We start from the raw sequence: 17,311 nt of genomic DNA on the forward strand, positions 1-17,311 counted from the left end.
CATTAAAAATAGAAACCACTTAAAGGTTCGAACAAGATTCCGATAATTAAAAGGGACCAAGAAGATCTACGTGTACCCGTATATGATCCCCGATGCCTTAGGGTCCGCTAGCATAATCGTAGGACTATCCACTCAGTGGCGTAGCTACGTGGGGCAAGACGGTGCGGCGATCCTTAAATTTCAATGAATACAGGGGAATCCAATATGTTTCTACTTGTACTCGCTAGACAAGATGGTACAGTAGAGTCAGTACGATACATCTGCATTAAGCTTTGTTTTAACGATATAGTTGAAGCTCAGAAGCAGTTCTCCAGAGTTTTAGTAAAGATGATCGTGGTCAATCAGAAAGTACTAACGACAAGGTAAGTACCCGTTTATTGACAAGAAAATATAAGAGATTCCTCTGACCAAACTCCTATTTACAGTAGGTGGAGGTCAAATGATTTATATACTACATAAATATCTCCAGAAAAGCATACACATCACCTGCCCAGCGATTGATGGGTACGAAGTTTCCTTTATTAATTTGAATTATAATTAAGGAGTCGAAGACTCCTTACCGGTTTCCGGAAATTGTTGTGTTATCGCAGCACCATGCAGAATCAGCCCATTCATAACCGCAACCACTAAGCTGATTGCACGCATAATTGCATCAATCAATGAGCAGAGAACATAACCTCAAAGGCAAAATATTATCTTTGGGATAATATAACCCTTCGCATAACCCGTTCGCTGCCCAGCGATTAATGTGCCACCCAAAATTGTGGCGTAGGCCTTCGAGGTTGCAAAATCTGCTGTCAACCCATCGAAATTTGTAGCCTATTCCCAGCCAGCGTTGAATCAAAATATATAACAATAAAACGAGTGGACCATATTCCATATTCCCTTTATATTCCCTAATATATAAAAACGGATGCAATAGTAGAGTATAAAAGAGTTATTCACCAGACACCAGCCAGATCAATCGGCATTAACAAGGATAAGGCTAGCATTCTTTCACTCTCGTCCTTTGGTGTTTTTTACTGGTTCATATGCCAAAACTATATACACTGGTATTTATATGGTACAACTTTTAGTTGGACGGAAATTGGACCTATGCTGATTAAGAATTTATGAGAAAACCAAACGCAAAATCAATCGACGGGGGCCACCGCCATCCGCCCCCGAGCTGAAGCATCAAAATGCTCCAATAATTTCTAATTTATTTTAAGTAAGAGAGCCAAAGCAAGCGAACATAAAGCAAATTACCAAACGTAGTCGATGAAGCGGCACAACAAGCCAGGGGCCGACCACCCGCTGCGGTTGGGATGTGATTGTGTGGGTCGGGATCGGGGTGAGAGCGAAAACTTTTTCACCAAATAAAAGAATTGAAATGCGAGTACACGACGGCTCTGCCACGGCGATTGCTGGTGCTCCTACCGAGGTCTGAGTGTGATAGCAGGCTGCTAAAGTTTTACACTGAAATTCAATTGAACTGCAACCCGGCAGGCAGCATAGCGCGGCAGTGTTGCAGCATCGTCGACAGCCAGAGAATCCCACTCGTGCTCAGACGGGTTGCGGGCAGGGCAGGGCAGGGCAGGGAAGGCCGTCAGGCAGCGCGCTTTAAATGCGTTTGAAAGAAATGCCAATAAGTCAGGGTGGCAGACTGGCAAAGGCCATGCATTTCCTTTACGTTCCTTCCATGATGCGGATCGCTGTCGACCGCCTCTGCCACTGCCTCTAATGTGCGGTTCATTAGACAAAGCTGACCGCCCTCCCAGGATGCGACACGGAATCAGAGTACGGATATGTGTATGTGGAAGTGAAAAGAGAGCCGTCGTAATCGTATTAGAAGGATTCTAGGGACTAATTAGCAAAGCGGCATGCACGCGCTCTCTCATGCGTTAATCACTCCCCACTTTTCCGTTGACAAGTGGACAGTCATCGCCAGCCAGGCATCCAGCCAGCCAGCCAGCCAGCCGTTTGATTAGCTAATGCAATTCTGCTCCAATTGGACCTGTTTCTGCTCCCCTCCCACGAGCTCCGTAGCCGTAAAAAATCTCTCAATCGCATCGTACAGGTAACAGAGAAGAAGGCAACTTGCACTTTTTCCAAAAACTTTTGCCACTAACTTTTGCGGCAGCCATGTTGCCGCAACTTTACCCTGTACGAGAGAGGGCGGGGCGGTCGAATGAGTGAGTGACTGTACGAGAGTGGCAACAATTTTTACAAAAGCGGCAAAAGTTGCGAGTTTGAGCTCTTTGTCATACGATATGCCCTATCCCCACAACTTCCTTTGGTTTCCCTCCTTGGCCCATAATCTGTGTGGGGGGAGGGGAAAGGCCTTGCGTTCGAAGCCTTTGTGAGGCGAGGCGAGTGTTTGTCAAGTTTATGGAATGCACAAAGCATTCAGTTAATACGCACTTAATAGTCGAGTCATAAATTTTAAATACTGCTAAATGGCCGCCCTGTCCGCCCCGCCCCAAGACGCGTGTTCGAGTGTGCTTATATTTATGTCCTCGATATGTAAAGCAAAGCTCCCATACATCCCAGTACAGCAATACATCATTCGCAGCCCGATCAGCGCGTCTCCACGCACAAGCCAAAATATTCGTAGCCACAAGCGGGGGCTTAATAGTATCCCGGGGCTGAATCTTCAAGTGCTTCCTTTTCTACTATATAATGGACTTCGTCGGTAGTCCTCTGACTCTTTCTGGTTCTGGAAGAAAGCGTACTCACAGAAAGCGTACTATGACATCAGACAAACGAAAAGTCTGCATCCTCCAAAAAGAAAACAAGAGCAGCTTTGGCTAATGGGTGGGACATAGTTTCGATACGAATATCAACCGATTCTGCCAAGGGGTTCTTCTTGTGCCTGTCTCAACTTTAAGTACTCGGAATTACGATTTTCAATTACCAATCGTTTAGTTTTCCCTGTGACCTTGTCCGACCGCCCACTTCCGCACTTAAAGTTCGCCCTGCGCTGGGGCTGCAAGGATTTTATAGCTTGTCTCAAAGTTTTCGCTCCTCTCTGTTTTACGACTCTGTCTAGCAACATTTTTGCACGAGTGTATTTATGGACCAAGTGTCACCCACAATGCAGGCCACGCTCAAAGTCGCACTCGCACTCACACCAACAGGCCAACACGCACAAAGGCACTCACAGTGTTCACCAAGTTGTACGAACGCATAAAAATGATGAGTTATTTGTTTTTTAGTGCATAATTTATGAGTTAAATGAGTTTTTCATATGGGAACGCGTGGCTGACAGTCTTCGTTATGGCATTGGGCGTTGTCCTACAGATTTGTTAGAAGCACACACACACACACACACACACGCATCCGTTCTTCCTTTAGAGAGAGAGAGTATACCCCTGAATGTGGGGAATGTGTGTCTTTTTATTTATGGCTTTTACGCGTGAAACTTCATTCGAAAGCGTTTAAGTGGAAGCACACACAAAAAGATTTCCTCACCCAGGACATGTAAAACTTTTGTTGTGACTCCCCCTCCCCCGCGCCACATATTCGTACACAATCTCCCCCTCTGCCACACATATGCGGCACTCAAACATGCTCTTTGTGGCTTGGTTTGATGGCACGTTTATCATGCAAATTGCGCCTAATTGTGTGGAATGGGCCTGCCTTAAACTCCGGGAGCCGTCACCAAGCCAAGCGAAGCATATTTTCTCGAACCAAACTTTTCTCGTGGCCTCACCGAAAGCTGTAAAAAAACAAAAACAGAACAGAATGTATATTCTCAATTTTCGGGAAACAATTTTCAACGCAGCTTAGCAGACATTCTGATTTAATTGTTTTCCCTCGAAAAACACACACAAAAAGTACGTACCCTTTTTTGCTTTTTTTTTTGTTCAACTGCAATGCGCCCACAATAGGGTCTTCTCCCTGTTTTGGTCCGGTTTGTGTTTTTCTGCTGTCTGCGTTGGATAGAAAATGGCGGCGTTGGCAGCGCTAACCCCCGGCCAAGTGGCGGACATTAAATTTTAACGGTAAATGGGCGAAAAGCGTGGCAACTTTAAGCGAGCTGTGTAGGCAACCCTGGCCCTGGTCCAGTACCGTACCCATTTTCCTCCCTGCTCCCTGTCCAGTCATGCAAATTAGAAGCGGCTTTGTTTTCCCCAAAAGCTTTTTTGTCTCTTGTTTTTGCCTGTTGTTGGATGTTTGACTTCTTTCGGTGTTTTTTCTTCGCTCATGTCGATTGCTTTGGCCTCTGGCATTCATTTGGCAACGCTTGGCCGATGTATCTCTGCATCTGCATGCCTCGACCCGTATCAGTGCTTCGCACTGGGGGAGCAGTAGTAGTCCCGGAATGTTTGCGGCCCTCTGCCTCTGTGTCAGAGCGGGCTTGGCCATCAATCTGACCTCTGGCACCGCAATGTCCCGCAATGGCCGCTGATACGGAAGGAGCAGCCTCTGGCCTTTAATTTAAAAACTCTTTTACGCCTTCTCGCCTCAAATACGCTGCCATCCAATAATGTGAATTTTATGTAATTGAAGTGGCAGCTGTTGGGGCAAAGGCTAACCCAATGGGGAAAGGGCGGAAAAAAGAAACGTTTGGAAAAACACGCTGAGAAATGTAATAGCATAACTCTTTGGCAGCTTAGGTCGGTCTCGCTCTTTGGTCCTCTCGATGGCACTGGTCTCTCCGGTCTCTTTGGCTGCCGCAGCCCTCGGGGCAGTTGCGGCAAAGTGACAAACTGTGGTGGGGTAGCCGGCAGCCCGGAATCGAACGGCACCCAACTCTGCAGCGGTAGCCACTGAACGCGATTTAATGATGTGCGGCCTCCGGGATCAAGACGCAGGACAGCTTCAAATTCATTTCACTGCCTTTCACTTGCACCTCTACTCCAGTGGAGGCAATAACTTAGCAGCCGATTGATTCCTATAGATACTTTGAATACGAATATCAAACCATAGTTAGCTTCACCGTTAGTGTGTTTCTTGGAGATTCCAATTATATTACGTGTACCTTTAATTATGTTGTAACGTAGCAGATTTATAGAGAATTCTCTTCCGTTTCAATGCTTCTTTAACATTTACAATTTTGTTTCGAAAGAACGGCTATTGAGTTTAAAATCAACTGGCAATTTAATTATTGTATTACCACACATTCCTTTCAAATCACATTTAATGCTATTTCCATATGTATTCTGGCGTCGATTTCTGTGGACACCACACGTGTTAATAACTAAATCGATGCGCAATGGCTCGATGCTTAAATGTGATTAATTCAAAAGTTTACATTGAACAATTGCATTGGCAAATGGCAGAATTTCCATGTTGATTTAGGCCTGGGGCGGGATTCCGAGCAGAGACACGACACGGACTGTGCCCAGTGGCAGGTGGAAGCTGTAAATGTAATTATAAGTGGCAGGGGAAATAAATAATTTTTAAATCAAGTCCATGGCTGCATAAATTATGAGAAATAAAGGCGCGGCAGTTGCGAACATGGAAGCGGAGGAATTAAAAATCGCGGCTATGTTGTCGCATTAGCATTCAGGGTGCCGCGGAAACGTGGCACCACAGCGTCCAGGCCACATCAAAAAATGTTATGGGGTAAGAAATTAAAAAGTCCAAAGCCCCATTTACGTGTTGTCTGGCCATAAAAAGGCGTTCGTTGCGTTGCTAAGTCTGAGGTTAATTTTCGTAATGCGATGTAATTTTGAATGTGCCACAGAAGTGAGTCGATTCGCGCCGAAAAGGGTTTCTCCCTGGAGGAGGGGGGGCTGGCCCGGAAAATGCGTTAAAATTCATTAGCGAGAAAATGTAGAAACTCGCGTCTGATCCGTACATCATCATCATCATCAAATATATATGAGATCGTCCTTCGAAATTGAATGGCAATGCGGCGCATTCAGTTCAACGAAATGACCTTTTCCAGCACACATTTACAGAAATTTAATTTATTTATTTTCCGTTTGCATTTTTTCTTTGCCCCGGATCGAGCGTAGGGTGGGGGGAGAAGAGGGGATCGGTCTTGGTCGTGGGAGGGCGTGGTACCCCCGACAGGATTGCCGCAATTATACGCTCGTCCTTCAGCAATTAACGAGAGCCGGCAAAAGGGCAACAACTCAACGCGAAACACAAACAGAATCCCATGAACAGGAAGGGGGCAGTGCCTCGCGTGAGGGAGGGCGGTAGAGGCAGAGGCAGTGAGAAAGAGAGCGAGAAAAAAGCCAAAATGCAAAACAACTGGAATCTGCCTGCAGCAGGAGCTGTCACTGTGGGTGGCAGCGGCGGCATCACTTATTTATCAAATCGGGCCTTCCAGCTCTTTACCAATTTATCTCAAAATCAAGCGGTTGTCAGACAGAGTGAGAGCGAGGGGGGCATGGAGAGAGAGCTAAAGAGGTAGAGGGAGATACTGAGTGAAAGAGAGCCAAGGTCTGACCTTAATTAAAGACGCGTACTGCCCGCTTCAATCTTATTTATTTCTCTTTTCCCCCGCATTTTTTTCTTTCAATTTGGAGCTCAAATTAACTGCGTTTGGCCGCCCCAGACTTCTGCTGAATGATATGCACACATAAATAAATATTTGCATAGGCGCCGAGCCTCCAACTCATTAAAGCTGCCTGCACCAGGAGCCGCCTAATTACGAATTCCGAGGAATTTCATCGCCAGTTTGCTCTGTCTACTTTGAGGCTAGCGTGACCCCCAGAAGTCCAGGGTCAGGGGGATTGAATGGACTTCAAACCTTTATATAGGCGAGGCCATGCAGCACATCATTTTTTGTTAAGTATCTCAATACTGCATTCAACGTACTTATGCTTGGGGTTCCTCTGATATCGATCAGGATCGGTTTAAAAAGCTAGTTTTCAAATTAAAATAGTAATGTACGTGTTCAAATATGAATCAAATTATAACAGATATCAAAATATTTTACGACAAAAAGGCGAAGAATAGAAAAGTGTAGATATTTGTGAGCTAAGTATATATTCTTACGATACGCTGCACCTTTAATGTACCATAAGCATGTGTAAATATGTTTTTGTTTATGATTATTTGTATCTGTATCTGTATGTATCGTATGGCATAGCAAAAACTCATCGGCAGTCCACGTTTATTATCATAATAAATATGTTTGCGCGATAGCTTCTAACAAATTTGAATTTTAATTAGTTTTAAACATCATTTGTACTGATACAGGTCATGAAAGCTCCTCAACAGTTTGGAATTCATAATCAAAAGTGTTTTCATTAAAGCTGGCACTGGAAAACAAATCTGGGAATTCCCAGCCATAAAGCGAAGGTCTTTTATGAGCCCTCAAACCGACCAGAATGATAACAAAGGATATGAAGGGCTGGAGTGGGAATGGCAGCTTAGGGTTAAGCAGCCGTGCTCTCAGCTGACCCAACAACTGTAGCCAGGCAACGGAGGAACTGAGGAACGACAAACCAAAGCCAAAAAAACAAGCTGAAACAATTACAAAACTGATTAGAGAATCTGGGCAACGGAGAACAAACAAACGCCATTGTTTTGCCTAGGCCCTCATCTGGATTCGGACAGTCTTGATCCGGGGGGATGGTCTGGAGGGATGGTCTGGAGGGATGGTCTGGTGGCTGGTCTAGTGGCTGGTCTGCAGCAGGTCTCGTCCTGAATGCTATCTTTGTATGGTAACAAAAACAACAGACCGCACAATTTGCAGAAGCAACAATGGGTAGGGGGACGGGGGACAGAGCATGGGCCACAGACGCCCACACACTAAACCAACAAAAGTCAAAAGAAAGAACAAAAACTACGAGAAAAGACTAAAGATGCAAACAAAAAAAAATTCTATACAAAGTGAATGGCAGAGTAAAGTACTAGGTGGACAGGGCGTGGAATCCTTAATCTGGGATTTGAAAATCGACATCGAGACCGAAACACGGTCCCTAATGTGGGGGGGGCTTTCATGTGTGGTCTTTAACGGAGGGCGGATCGAAACCAGTTAGTCAGCGACACCTTCTACGAGCACCTGCCGCAAAAAAAGGGGTCAAAAAAGGAAGCTGCGGAACATTTTGCGGCAGACCTTAGTGTTTGCTCACCTTTGGCTAGCCGACAGATACTACTATGTAGTTGTGCAGTAGAAGGGTATATTGTATCCAAGAAGTTGCACGTGCATATTATGGAATGAATGAAGCGATTCCCGTGCTGTTGAGGGTAGCAGATCTGCATCTGTCAGATGAAATTACATTGACAGCATTGAGAGATAGTTTCAGCCTGTAGGGTAACCTAAACAGTAGGGACTGGAGCTCCCTTGCTGGCCTTGGGGCCTATGAACATACAGCCGGCTCTATCAACGGCTCTGGCCCACTATAGAACCTTCCCTTGCATTGTGGTGGTCATCTTAAATTGCAGCACGTTGCTGGGAAGAGCCGAAAACTGAGTTTTAGCTGGCTGACCAGGCAACCATTGGGCTGCCATTTTGCCATTTTTCTTTACTCCATTTTCGTTTGTTGTTGCTGCACTCCGGCCCGAAATAAATTTCATCCCAATCGGTCTGCCATCCGCCTGCTGTCCTGTTGTCCAGCGTTTCCCCCGATCCCTTGTCGGGTCGATGCCAATAACGATAACAATAATTGCCGTCCAGGGACAAATATGTTCACCATTTTCCAATAGCGTCAACCGATGTTTGTTTCTAATAAAAAATGAACGCAACGCAGCCTGCGTACAGCTGTAACTGTAAAAGCTTTTCCACTGTCCCCCGGCCACATATGTCAGTGTGTTTGTATATGTATCCGTATCTGTATCTGTAACTGTGTGTGCTGACCAACGCCAATGTTTTGCTTGATTCCACATTTGTTTGTTCATTGGATTTGTGTTTTTCTTATTCTCATTTTATTTTTGGCTGCTTTTCGATTTTCAGTTTTGGGACCTTTTTCTTGTTTCATGATTTTTGTTCTTTTTTTTTGTTTTCTTTTTTTTTAAAGCTTTGAAATCGATTTGAGTTAAACGTTCCTCGAGCACCAGACCCCTTGCTCCTTGTGTGTGTGTGAGCATGTGCCTTGTGTGTTATTTGTTATTTGTGATTGTTCTTGGGTTTGTTTATTTATTTGCTTTGGCAGTTCATGGGGCATGGCGCGAAGCGATCTCCCTTCTGGCATGACTGATTCTACCCCGTACGAGTATGCACAAACACCCACCCATTAAATAGCCATGGCCATGTCTGCCTGCCTGCTTGTGTGGCCATCCATATATCCATATGCTCTGAGTGATTGCTTGGGATTTGTTCGGTTATTGTCCATGGATATAAAGGGGCTCGCAAATTTGAGATACTTTTCACCAGAGGAAGGAGGGTGGCGTGCGGTGTCACAGCTTTCGATTCTGAACGGTTTCGGAGCCGCTTCAGTAATTCTGCCTGATTAATACAGCTGAATTAACAACTATATTCAAATTTTCTTCAGGACTTAGAAGACGTGAAGAGATCTTTAAGAACACATTACTTCAGAGCTGCCAATGTACTCCGCAGAATAGAGCATAGCGGACAAGCAGGTATTTTCAAACGATTGCTATCGGTGCAGAAGCTGAAAAGCTATCCTCAGAGGGAATAAGCCCTCGCTTTGACTCAGGCCAAGGCACAGGCCAGTGCGCATCAAATGGAGTATACTGGCTAATTCATGGCCACTCCCAAGAGGTCAGAGAAACCAAAGGGCTTAAATAGCTGGCAGATGCAGTTCCTCGACTTTGATTGGGCCTTTGCTTGCACCGCCTTTATGCACGAGCATATCCGGTGTGGTTTTATACGTGTGTGGGCGCATGTATGTATTTTCATGCCAGCAACGGAAAGTTTTCTAATTAAGTTACTCATACGCACAAGGTACCCTATTGCATATGACTGACGTAAAAGTAATTTTCATATCAACCATAACACAGAGGAGAGAGTAAAAGGGTGAAAGGGTGGTGGCTGTGACAGGCGATACCCTAATAAACTTAAAGCACAAAAGCCAAAGTGCAAAGCCGGCTTTAGGCCCACATCGACATACCTCCTTTGTGCACTCGCATACGTATACGTACATGTAAAAGTATTTGTGGGTGTTTATTAGGGCTGTCCTCGAGTCTCAAGGTATCGGAGATGCCTGCCTATTAAATGGACTACGCTGCAGCTTTGACGTGCCTTCTGGTGCACAGGCACAGGCAGAGGCACAGGGCGCCACTGCGAAAATAAGCTGCAACATTGTAAGATTGCTGCAACACTGAGCGAAACATGCTTAACATAATTATAAAGTTGCCTTTCTCCGCTTCTCCTATGCCTCCTGCCAGCCCCTACTTTGTCGTCCTTGTTAATTCAGACACTTTGCACGTAAAATGTATGAAACACACTTATTCCCCTCACCGGCTGCCCCGGAGGCTTCGTCTTGGGGGCGGCAGCAACATCTTTGCAAGTCGGTCTGCCGTTGTGGGAGAGGTCGTTGTTGGGCTGCTTGTTTTACTTTTAATTGGAAATCTCAAAAGATTAGTTATGCTTCGGTGCCAAGAAGCGGCCCAGAAGCGGCAGCATGCTCCTCGTAATTGGTGCATCGCAATTCAAGTGCTCGCCATGCTCGAATGCCTGGCTTGAGGCCGCCTCAGAGAGGGTATACTCATAGTACTATAGTGTATGTGAGTGCGGTTTGAAATTGTATGCAAGCAGGTCAAATAATGGCGCCAGCAAACAACACACTAGAAACTTTGCCACAACGGAAAGTTGCGTATCCGCCGCGCTGCCGCTGCCAGTCTTCAGAAGGATCCGCCGGTATCTTTAACTTTGGCGGAGGATTAAGGGGAAATTGATGAAGTTGCCAAGTGCAAGTGACAACGCTTCATCCTCCGCTACTCCACTTCCGCGCTGACATCGGGACCTTTAAGATGATTTAGTGGCCACGCGGGGAAAATCTAACTTCTCGTCTCTCTCTCTTCACACTTGTATCTTTATCCTTTTCTCTCTGTTTGCCCGCAATCTGTTGTTCGACTTGTCGAATCTAAGCCTGAAAAAAGGGAAAATCTCAACTAATTGCTTTTTCTAGCCTGCAGCTTTGATAGGACTGGGCCCAAGGCTGTGGAAAGAGATACTGAAAAGGACAACAAAGGATGGATATAATATAAAAATAACCAAATTTCAGTGGGGGAAATGAAGTGATTTGGACAGGAGCATACGAGCGCGGAGTAGAGTTGAACGAAAGGCCAAACTGCAGTTGGCCAAAGTTGTCAACGCCACACAAAACTTTGGCGACAAAGTGCAATCAATGGTGAATTATCACCCATTTCAATGAACCGAGTTGGCTGCGGCTATTTCTGCTGCTACTGGAAAAGCGCCCAAAGGGAAAACTTGAAGAAGTGCCAAGAAAAAAGGAGCAATCCAAACAGAAAGGCAGAAAAATATATAAAGGAAAAACGAATCTATTTTTATAAGGCTTCTCAGCACTTGTCAATAACACTACGAACCGCCATGAAAAAACTATTTAATTTTCCATTTGGCGTATTGGGTTTATCAATCGATTGCTGAGCAAATCAGCTGATGATTGGCTTGGAAAATCGCTGGAAAATAAAGTGTGACCTGTCAGTGCCTGGGAAACTGCTCAAGCTCTATTTGGAAAATGCTATTTTGAGGTTGCATTTTAGCTCTTTTATATTAATGATTTTTCCGATGAGAAGGTTGTGTTCTTATAAAGGATTTTTCAAGTAAAGCCTTAAATCTGTGCAGTCTGTGGACTTATGAACTTTTCTTATTTGGGACATTCCTCAACTCGCCGTGACCTTTTACTTTGAGAAAGTCTGAAATCTTTTTCCATGGATGGAATTCCCACCGTTCCCAGAGTCCACACAAAGCAAAAGTTTGCCGCTTGGATGATTTACGACAAGATATCTCATACACGGTACTAGCAGGGGGCAAAGGTATGTTGAATTCGTATACGAGATGGATGTCACAGGGAGTGTTACTACGCGCTATTCATGTAAAATCTCGATATTGCGAGCTGAATCTGAGAGATTGATATGGGAAGATCAATATATTGTTAGCTCAGGGTATTCATTTGGATTCTGTTGCATATCTGGTATCAAGAATTAGGAATATCCAAGTGTTTGCACTCTGTTTTCCTTTATTTTTTGCAGAACTAATGCTGAGACTCTCTAACAATCTGTTCAGTGCAATTCAATCATAAATATCTTCTATTACAGAACTATATAGTCGAGAGTGTTGATTGCGGTGAGAGCTCTCCTCCGCACCGCAATCAACACTCTCGACTGCCGTCCACTCCAGGACTAATGTGGTCTAAAGGTAAATTATGCAGACATATTGTGTTTCAAGGACATGCTCATTACACGCAACGCGAGCTGTGCTGCTGGTATCCTCAGAGGCAGTTCAGGGGAGTCCAACCACAACAAGAAGTGTTGCAAAGAGCCTGAATCTACACTGGGAGAAATATTGTAGGTAAAAATGGAGAAAATATGTATATATTCGCTCCGAAAGCGTTTACAATTTGTATATTGTGATACATATATACATAAATATTTCCATGTTTGGATTGCTTTGCGTTAATGCTTTAGAGTTTCAAATTATTATTGACGTTTTTCTCTGACTCATAGATTAATTTTATTTATTTGAAAGTTGCCCAATTCTTAAGATTCGATTTTGAATATTTTTTCTAGATATCTATTGTATTGACTGTTGTGTCAGAGGAACTTAAACAGACACTAGCATTCGCTGCTGTCTCTGGCTACGGGTTGTTATTGTTGATTTTTTTCAGGCTTATGGCCCCACGTTTTTGTCCTGTGGTTGCCACTAAAAGCACATTGTTTCCATTGTTTTAGCGTGCTGTGTAGTGTGGCCGTCGTTGGCCTGGAGGTGGGTGGACTTTCCACAAAAGTGCTTTTAGTAGTTTGGCCTTGTTCACCGCAAGATCACCGAGAATAGAGGAGACAGCCGACAGGAGGCAGCAGGAGTATAAGTTGAAGCAGAGCAGATAGAACGGGTGGCTCCACTTCGTTGCCTTGTCATGTCTTTGGCTAGGCATTAAGTTAATGCTGAGAAAGGGAACTGGCGGGCGCAGGTCTTAGGCACATACATCCTTGACATCCCTGACAGTTCCACTCTCTTGCCGCAAACCCCATTTGTCCAAACACTGGGCTGACTGTGGATTGTGAATTGTGGGTGTCGCAACGGAGCCCCCGTCTGGGTGCTCATTAAGTCATTAGGCTTTGTTCCTGCTGTGTGGTAGGGTGTGTTGTGGTCGGGATGTCCGGGCCAAACAGGTGAGAAATTACTCAATTGTGATTTCAACGCATATGAAGTCCTTGAGGTTTTGACCCCTATGATGTCACGGTCAATTCAATTAGCTGGCGCTGCCGCCCCCTGTTGCAGCTATCCCCAATGTTGGCTTTATGCTAATTAGAAAACGGTACAATCAAGGGGGAGTGCTCAAGAGCGCCTGCAGCTATTAAAGATCCCCTTCTCCACTCAGACAGAAACTCCTCCGTGCTTTGAGGTGCATCTTTTAGGTGCTTCCTTGTCAGTTGAAGATGCCCTAATGAGCCACACATGAAACACTTTTAGACTCGACTGACTCCAGGGGAATTTCCCTCGCTTGTAAATCTCATGAGGGAAAGCAATCTCTTGAGAAAAAGTGCTCTCTCTGCTTATGCTGATGTTGCCCCACTTGCAGGCTTTCATTTGCAGTGGCAGGGGCATTGCACTTTAATTAAAGAATGCCACTCACCTGGCCGTGTCCATCCATGCTGGGGACTCACATGTCAAAGGGTCACTGCCCTGAAGATTGTTTTACTTGCATTCAGTTTTTTATTTTGCCGTAGTTGTTTATCTAACTGGTACGAGAATTTGTTGGCATTCTTGTCCATGGACTGTTGGAAAAAATAACGAATTCGGCCAGGAACTCGGGCATATTTGTTTAAATAATGTTTAAATAGTCGCTCGTCCGTTAGTCATCGTCAGCAGTGCATTTATTTAAGCCATTTATGTCATTTTTGTCCGAAAGACAGACAGGACAGATTCAGGCGGATAACTCGTAATGGATGGCGTTTGTTTAAATAGAGAACAATGAAAAGATGACTAAATATAAATACATTTTAGTCTGAGTTTTATCTGCATAGATTGTGACATATCCTGAGTCAAGAAAGGAGGCTAAACAGAAAACAGAAATCTCTAAGCTGCCATAGAATCTACATACATTAAATTACTACTAATCCCAGCAGACGATTCAGTCATCTCAAATTCATCTGACACGAATCATATAACAAATAACATATCTAAAAGATTTTTACATACTAAAACATCATAATATATATTTATTGAAAATATATTTTGCTGAAATATATCCACCCGACAGACTTAATAATGGCGGAAGCTGCAGAAGAGGAAGCAGCTTCCATGCCGCAAGAGGATCCCAAGCCTATACCGAGCAAGGAAGAAGCCGATGTGAAGGAATCCGGAGAAGAAAAGCCGGATGTTTCCCAACCTGTAAAGGAGGTGGAAGGGGAGCAGCCACCTGCTGCTGGGCCCCCAGTGACCTTCAACGCAGGGGATACTGACGTTTCCCCACCCGAAGTAGAGAAGATTGACGCAAAGTCGGATATTAGTCCATCCGAAGGCGAGAAGACGGATAACTATTCGTCCGAAGGGGAGAAAATTGACATGGATCCATCCATCGAAGGTGAGGGGACAGATGTAGCCCCGTCCGAGGTGGAGGAGTCGACCGATCTTCAACCATCCGCGGACAATAGGTCGGAGCTGCAGAAGGTTGCCGACGAACACAAGAGACTCAAGCGTGAGAGGGTAAAACTGATGCTAAAGAGAATTAAAGGAGAACCCGAAGTTGCTGCCCCCGAAGAAGAATGCGAGTGGCCTGACGGAGCCGAGATGCAGGTTGAGGAGAAAGAACGAGTCGAGAGGGATGGCGATTCTGTGATAACTGAATTTCACGGTTCCGAAGATGAGGCCTGGGAGGAGAGAATGGAGTTTCTAGGCAGACGCAGCACCAGATCCCATGACTCTCTGGCTTTCTCACTGGACAGTTCAATCTCCGACCTGGAGGATAGACGGGGTGCGCCCGAGCCTTCCTTCCTAGGCGGATTTCTCAGGGAGTTCGGGAGTTTGCCCTCACTAAGCGACATATCCGAGAACAGCACCACGGTCGAGTCCGAGACTCGTCCGTCCTTCGTCGCACCACTACCTGCGAAAATGTCTGTGGACCCCGGGAGATTCGTGCAGTCCGTGGACCGCTTCTCGGGCTCATCTACCTCTGGGAGGACTCTTAGTGAATCGTCGTCGTCTGTGTTCGGGCTGATCGGCGAAGAGGAAGAAGAACCAGAAGAACTGTCGCAAAGCTCCTTCCTGGGCAGCTTGGTTGAGGAACCGGAGCCAGTTCGCAAGGAGGTGATCATACAAGATGACGCCGATATGATGGCCCAGATCTACGTCGAATCGGAGAGCGATGATGATGGCAAGGATGTGGTGGATCCCAAGCTAGCCCAGCAGATCCAACTGTCTAAGATGATAAGCGATTTCATCGAGAGCTTGATCAATCGGGCCGTGCAAATTTCAGAGATTGGGGCCAGAGCGAAGCTGTTCGATAAGGGAAAAATGTTAGTAGAGATAGAGCGTCTAGTGCACCTGTACATCGTGGAGAGGTCCACCAACAACATTCTAAACAACAAAATGGGGGAGCACTGCAAGCGCAACCGAAAGCCGGACAAGTACGCCACACTGCCACCGGCTGTGGAGACTATCGAACACCGCCGGTATCTGGGCGCCCTGAACGTAGTCGATAACCTGATGGAGCGTTCGACGATTATCAAGAAGAATGGGAGTTTCGTGATTTCGCGCGCCCAACTGGAGTTGCACTCCTGCTATACCTTGTCGAAGTTCGTGACGGAGAATCTGGAGACCTGCATGCGGAAGGGTCTGCTTCGCCAGGACTCGGACAAGCTGCGTCGTCTCCTAGATGCCGAGCTTCGGCGCATGGAGAACCTTCGCAACGAGATCAGTGAGAGGCGCTACGAACTCAATCTGAATCTACGCTCGCTGGCCGTCATTACGGAGGTAAATGCGACACAATCGTACTTCTATTCTTTCCATTATTTATGTTTCTATATTTTTGTCCAGAAAATGCGACTAGTGGAAAGAATTACAGACGATTTGACGACATCTGAAGTCCAAAGTGCCACTGACAATATAATACATTTGGAGAAACGACTCGAGGGTAAGTATTCCACGTAAAATGGACGTTATTCATAGCCAGAGAACTGTCATATTCATACATATGTCCTTATGTATTCCCCAGATCGCACCAAAGAAGTGTTGGCCATGCAAGCAAATTACAAAAAGTTCCTGATCGAAAAAACATGCATCCGCGAGAAGCGCACCATGATCGCCGAATCCCTGGAGATTGCGAAGGAGGAACTGATAGAGAAGGGCGAGAGGCTGTACGAGTTGCGTCATTATTTGAGCGATATCCAAGCGGACCGCCTAAAGATCAAGACTACCCACGCCCGCCTATACTCCAAAGGCGGATTACTCTTCCACCCAGCCCTTATGTATGAGTACGACAAGTGTCTGGAGGAAGTCCAGGAAAGGCGTGTGATTGTTGCCAAGCTACGAAAGACATACACCGACTTGTCGGGTCGCTATAGCATGCTTGGTAGGACCCTCGACTGGGATTTAATGGGATATTTTAACTTTTGTTTCTTCGTCTTATTACAGAACGTCAGAAGACAACGGCGACAGTGGCATCAGTTTAATAATAAGGAATCATTTGGAAACGGTACACTGGACCTTATACGTTCCTTTGTTCATGCCTGGAATCGTTTTCAGTTCAGTTTGACGATGTCTAATATTTGTTACTATGTACATACATACTATATGTGTGTATAGTCTTTCTATCAATTTTGTAAAAAGGCTAAGCTGAACAGATTCAATTTAATGCTTGAGCGTGAGCTTGAGCTATGGTTTAATCTTCACTTTTAGACATTAAACTTAGCCTGGCATGAACAGTAAAACAACAGTAACTGATTTTAATGTCTGCGATTATGCGTCCTTTCAACTAACGTGAACCGAACATGTGCGACATTTCCGAATATCAATAATGGTTCAATTGTTATATCCGCAGACGCGATTACTAAATTTATGATAGAGAGAGAGAGAAAAGCACACACCTCGTACTCGTAGTCAGAGCTACACTTACCGCTAGCGACGCCATTATTTGGTCCAGCGATGCGTCACCCAGCCGTCAGACACAAACAACATATGGCGGACCCTGTCCGCTCGGCGCTTTGCATTTGACTCCGCTTCCGGCTATGCTGCTGGTCGTGTTGCTGTCTTTTACCTCTGCTGCGATGGCGCCGGTAT

General features: G+C 45.3%; 1 protein-coding gene and 1 long non-coding RNA gene across 3 annotated transcripts in view; one reads left to right on the forward strand and one right to left on the reverse strand.

Annotated features, from left to right (window-relative positions):
• LOC26532446 (uncharacterized) overlaps positions 1-14,113 on the reverse strand; it is a 43,143-nt gene extending 29,030 nt beyond the window's left edge. The window contains exon 1 of one of the 2 annotated variants that reach the window (XR_001452153.2): positions 13,668-14,113. This is a non-coding gene — a long non-coding RNA (uncharacterized lncRNA). The remainder of the gene's footprint in view (positions 1-13,667) is intronic. The other variant, XR_004468905.1, reaches the window with a different exon arrangement.
• A 64-nt stretch (positions 14,114-14,177) lies between these two features.
• On the forward strand, positions 14,178-16,965 carry LOC6898364 (uncharacterized). The gene is made up of 4 exons (XM_002138381.3): positions 14,178-16,006; positions 16,070-16,166; positions 16,248-16,604; positions 16,667-16,965. Exons 1-4 carry the CDS (start codon positions 14,303-14,305, stop codon positions 16,702-16,704), a joined length of 2,196 nt encoding a protein of 731 aa, XP_002138417.2. The 5' UTR covers positions 14,178-14,302; the 3' UTR covers positions 16,705-16,965.
• The last annotated feature ends 346 nt before the right edge of the window (positions 16,966-17,311 follow it).

This window comes from Drosophila pseudoobscura, chromosome 3 (assembly GCF_009870125.1).
Source record: "Drosophila pseudoobscura strain MV-25-SWS-2005 chromosome 3, UCI_Dpse_MV25, whole genome shotgun sequence".
Taxonomy (NCBI): Eukaryota; Metazoa; Arthropoda; class Insecta; order Diptera; family Drosophilidae; genus Drosophila; species Drosophila pseudoobscura.

Bases quoted from the DNA above. Each gene is read 5' to 3' on its own strand.
- LOC6898364 (XM_002138381.3), top strand. From the start codon at position 14,303: ATGGCGGAAGCTGCAGAAGAGGAAGCAGCTTCCATGCCGCAAGAGGAT. The intron at 16,167-16,247 runs GTAAGTATTCCA...TGTATTCCCCAG, and splicing joins TTTGGAGAAACGACTCGAGG to ATCGCACCAAAGAAGTGTTG. The intron at 16,605-16,666 runs GTAGGACCCTCG...GTCTTATTACAG, and splicing joins GGGTCGCTATAGCATGCTTG to AACGTCAGAAGACAACGGCG.